The sequence below is a fragment of the Solanum dulcamara genome, chromosome 5, assembly GCF_947179165.1.
Source record: "Solanum dulcamara chromosome 5, daSolDulc1.2, whole genome shotgun sequence".
Lineage (NCBI taxonomy): Eukaryota > Viridiplantae > Streptophyta > Magnoliopsida > Solanales > Solanaceae > Solanum > Solanum dulcamara.
This window is the reverse complement of record NC_077241.1, coordinates 73,241,395-73,246,584: the sequence shown is the minus strand read 5'-3', so window position 1 is coordinate 73,246,584 and position 5,190 is coordinate 73,241,395. Positions and strand designations below refer to the sequence as shown.

The 5,190-nt window shown below is 38.6% G+C and overlaps 1 protein-coding gene across 1 annotated transcript; it reads left to right on the top strand.

The window, feature by feature from the left end:
- Positions 1–431: 431 nt before the first annotated feature.
- On the top strand, positions 432–2,125 carry LOC129889713 (nuatigenin 3-beta-glucosyltransferase-like). The gene has a single exon (XM_055965121.1). The coding sequence runs from the start codon at positions 525–527 to the stop codon at positions 1,992–1,994; it is 1,470 nt and encodes a 489-aa protein (XP_055821096.1). The 5' UTR covers positions 432–524; the 3' UTR covers positions 1,995–2,125.
- The last annotated feature ends 3,065 nt before the right edge of the window (positions 2,126–5,190 follow it).

Genomic DNA, 5,190 nt, shown 5'->3' with positions numbered 1-5,190 from the left:
CAAGTTTTGAAACTTTAAAAATTATTTGAGCCTTTTCCTTTTGGAAAAAAAATAAATAGAGTCCGTTTGGATTGGCTTTAAGTTGGTCAAAACCAATTTAAAGTCCCTTTTTAGCTTTTGGACGTGTTTGTCTAATGCTAACTTTAAGCCATAAAGTTCTTACAGTTAGTCAAAAATGAAAAGTTAGAATTTCTAACTTTTTTTTTCCTAGTGCTTAAAGCCATTTTGTTTGACCATGAAAATTACTTTTATATCCTTTATATTTTAACTAAATTTTCAAACTACCCTTTTTATTCTTTTAACCCTAAAATTCAAACACTTATTTTCAACATAAGCACTTTTATCCAAACACTCAACTGGTTATTTATAAAAATAACTTTCAGCACTTCAAAATTCTAAAATCACTTCATACCTAAAAGTTACTTTTTTTAAGCTCATCCAAACGGGCTCATAACTTGCGTCTATGATGGTTCCTTTGGGCATTAGCAACTTAATTTTCTACTTGTAGCTAGTAAAGAGTAGCCATGGATCACGGTAGCAAGCAATTCCACCTCCTCTTCCTTCCTTACTTCGCCACTGGTCATGTCATCCCATTAGTTAACGCCGCCAGGCTATTCGCCTTCCACGGCAGAGTCAAAGTCACCATCCTCACTACCCACCACAACGCCTCCCTATTCCGATCTTCTATTGACAACGATGTCGGCGATGGCCATTCCAATATCTCTATCCATACTCTTAAATTCCCATCCACTGAAGTTGGGTTGCCTGAAGGAATCGAGAACTTCAGCTCTGCCTCTTCACAGGAAATCGCCGGCAAAGTATTTTACGCCATTTATCTTCTCCAGAAACCAATGGAAGATAAAATTCATGAAATCCATCCTGATTGTATCTTCTCTGATATGTATTTCCCATGGACCGTCGATATTGCGAAGGAGCTCAACATCCCCAGGCTATTGTTCAACCAGTCCAGCTACATGTACAATTCCATTCTGCACAATCTTAGGCTTTACAAACCTCAGGAACACCTCATCAAACAGATGGAATCCAAAAGTACTACTTTCTCGGTTCCGGGTTTACCAGATATTATTGAGTTCAAGGTATCGCAACTTACAGATGATCTGATAAAGCCTGTGGATGAGAGGGATGCTTTTGACGAAATGCTCGATCGAACTAGAGAAGCCGAGGATCGAAGCTACGGCATTGTTCACGACACTTTTTACGAGCTAGAACCTGCCTACGCTGACTACTATCAGAAGATGAAGAAAACCAAATGTTGGCAAATTGGTCCCATCTCTCATTTTTCTTCCAAATTAACCCGAAGAAAAGAGCTGATTAATGCTGCCGATGATAGTAACTCAGCTGCCGTTGTAGAGTGGTTGAATGAGCAGAAGCACAAATCGGTCCTCTACGTCTCTTTCGGGACCGTAGTTAGATTCCCAGAGGACCAACTCACTGAAATCGCAAAAGCTCTAAAAGCTTCGAGCGTCCCTTTCATTTGGGTAGTGAGGAAGGACCAATCCGCACAAGCCACGTGGTTGCCGGAGGAGAATAAAGGTCTGATTATTACTGGGTGGGCGCCGCAACTAACCATCCTGGATCATTCGTCCGTCGGAGGATTCATGACACACTGTGGATGGAATTCGGTGCTCGAAGCTATCATCGCTGGCGTGCCGTTGGTTACGTGGCCAGTGTACGCCGAACAATTCTACAATGAAAAGCTTGTGGAGGTTATGGGGTTAGGGGTGAAAGTGGGAGCAGAAATACATAATCCGGGTCTTGCTGAGATCTTAAGCCCTGTGATAGAGAGCGAAAAGATCAAAGAAGCAATAGAGAGATTAATGGATGGGTCAAAGGAAAGTCAGAAAATTAGGGAGAAAGTAATGGCTACGAGTGAGATGGCTAAAAATGCAGTCGAAGAAGGCGGATCTTCATGGAACAATCTCACTGCGCTCATTGATGATATCAAGAATTTCACTTCGACGAAGATGGATTAACAATTTTAAATATTGATGTAAAAGAAATTGCTGCATCTCCTTAAATTTAGTCTTTTCCTTAATTATTGTTGTTGTTGTTTTTTCTTTTTAAGTTATCAATAAAATGACTGCAGTAGCTTATGACTGCTTAATTTTTTTCTTTCTTTTAAAGTTATTAATAATTTGATGACGGTTTAATATCTCCTATCAAACACACAATAAAATAGTCTTATATTTTTTTCTCAAATTATTATACATATACCTCACCCCAAAAGATTTCTATGTAACTAAAATCAGTGCACTTTTTGTTCAACTAACAGAGTCAGGTTAAATCTAACAATAATTTGGTAAAAGACTCTCCAACTCAACTCACCCAATCCAATTGATGAAGGATACTGAACAGAATCATGCTGAGCTTAAACTCAGCTTAGACTGCTTGTTAAAGCAGAGTGAACACAGAAGAGAGAAGAAGAGAAGGAGAGAAAACAGACGAAGAAAGAGAAGAGAGATGTGAAAGAGAGAGAAGAAAAAATCTTTACATTGTGTTGTATATGATATTACATTAGTGTACACTTATTAATACACAATGCTAATAAGAGAATCTTAACAACCAATCAGTTACAACCAACTCACCTAATTAACTAACTAATTAGTTTTAACAGATTCTAGGCAAAGACAAGAAAGCCCCTAGCTCATACTCCTTCACTTATAACACTCCCCTTCAAGCTAGGTGGCGTATAGATGTTCAACACCCCTAGCTTGGATAAAAGATATTCATGCTGAGCTTTAGACAAACCTTTGGTTAGTATGTCTGCTGGTTGCTCTTGAGTTGGGAGGTAGTGTACTTGAATTAAGCCTTGTTGCAGCCTTTTTCTAATAAAGTGACAATCTATTTTTATATGCTTGGTTCTTTCATGATACACTGGATTGGCAGCAATCTGAATCGCAGCTTTACTATCACTATACACCTGCACTGGCATTTCTACTTCAGCCTCCACTTCTTTTAACAATCCCAGTAGTCAGACCAACTCTGACATAGTTGAGGCCATGCTTCTATATTCAGTTTCAGCTGAACTTCTTGACACGGTGGATTGCTTCTTGGCCTTTCATGATATCAGTGACTCTCATATCTTTATCATGTATCCAGCGACTGATTTCCTGGTTAGGGGGCAAGCAGCTCAATCTACATCACAATATGCACTAACCTAGTTGTTTGAGTGGCTTGAGAGTAGTATGCCCTGTCGAGGTTATCTCTTTAGATACCTGACTATTCTTAGTGCAACATTCATGTGAGATTTTTTTTGTTGATTTAGGAATTGACTCAATGTCTGAGTACTGAAGGATATGTCTGGCCTTGTCATGTTGAGATACAGTAGCTTATCTATAAGCCTTTGATAAGCTGATTGATCTGTCAGGGGATCATCTGATTCCTCTTGATTCTTGTTCACATGTTCATCATACTGTTTGGATGTCAATTTGATATTTACATCCATTGGGGTGCTTGCTGGTTTGGCTGCTTTCATTCCCACTCCTGCTATGAGTTCAAGTGTATACTTTCTCTGATGCATAAGTATTCCTTCCGTGGACCTTGTAAATTCAATTCCAAGGAAGTACTTGAGCTCCCCTAAGTCTTTCATATTGAAGGCTTTTTGTAAGGCTTTCTTAGTTTCTTCTAGTAGCTTCAAGCTGCTGCCAGTGATCAGCATGTCATCTACATACACCAGTACTATTGCAACTCCTTCTGATGATTTGTTGATGAACAAGGAGTAGTCATATTGACTCTGTATAAACTTCAGTCTTAGGAGGGCTTCAGTGAGTTTTTGATTCCACTGTCTTGGGGCTTGCTTGAAGCCATACAAAGACTTTGTTAGTCTGCACACATTCTCCCCTTGACTGACAAAATCTTGAGGAAGATGCATGTATATTTCATCTGTTAAGTCTCCATGAAGGAAAGCATTAAAGACATCCATCTAATGGATGTGCCATTGGTTAGCTGTTGCAATAAACAGAACAGTCCTCACTGTTACCATCTTAACCAATGGAGAGAATGTCTCTGTGTAATCAATTCCTTCTTGCTGGCTATACCCCTTTGCAACTAGCCTGGCCTTGAATTATTCTATCTCACCTGTGGATTTATATTTGACTTTATAAACCCATCTGCACCCAATAGCCTTCTTGCCTGCAGGTAGTGGTGTAATCTCCCAGGTATGATTGCTCTCCAGAGCCTGGATCTCTGTTTGCATGGCCTCAATCCATCTAGGATCTTTGATTGCTTCAGCATAATTGGTAGGTTCTGTCACAGTGGATGTAGCTGCAATATAAAATTGATAAGAGTTCTCTAGTGTTTATAAAGATATATCTTCCCCGAATCATTTGAAAAGTCGTAGTGCTTAAAGATCTTTTTATGGGTAACAGCTAACATGTGATATTGAGGTAGCAATGGTGAGATGGTTATGGACTTGTGGTGAATAACATTAGCCTTTGCTAATTCATTGTTTAATCCTATAACTGAGATCATACTTTTGTGTTAGATTTGGTTACTCTTGGACTATTTAGACTTACTTTCTGGAAGTGTGAAATTGTTACTATCTTGCAATTCAGAATCTTGACAAACTAGGTCAAATTGAACATTCATCTCAAATGTGCGACAATTTTGAAATTAGTCGTGACAACACAAGGAGAACTGGACAATATTTTTGCACTTTAGCCTCTTAGAGATTTGAAATGGGGAAATATTTTGAAGCATATTGCAGTTTACTCCTTAATCCATGCTCCTAGCAACCCTTGTCCAAAAAAATAATAATCTGCTAATGGCATATTAGCCTCTATATTTTCTTGTGTCATGCTATACTCCCTTGATTAGTGAAATGCTAAGGAAATTACACAAGCCTTGGAAGAAAACATTGAAGAGAAATTGCATGAATTAAACCAGCTCCGGGCTCCCCACCCAACTCCACAACTCTCTTTTATTTCATCAGCAAAGTGATTCTGCAATTTAATTTCCCATGCCTTTGAGCATGCAACAAAAAAGGAACTTTCCCTATCTATTATGTAGTACAACTACTTATGCAACAAAGACTAGAAGACGAAAGAGTACTATGATTTTTTATTTTTTTTTGGAAGAGTACTATGAATCTTGAATAGAGCATCAGAGCTTTTCGAATGGTCTGACTAAGACCTACATGTAAGTTAGGAGGAGTCAAAGCTTGATCATTCA

Coding starts and splice junctions, on each gene's coding strand:
- LOC129889713 (XM_055965121.1), top strand. CDS start 525: ATGGATCACGGTAGCAAGCAATTCCACCTCCTCTTCCTTCCTTACTTC.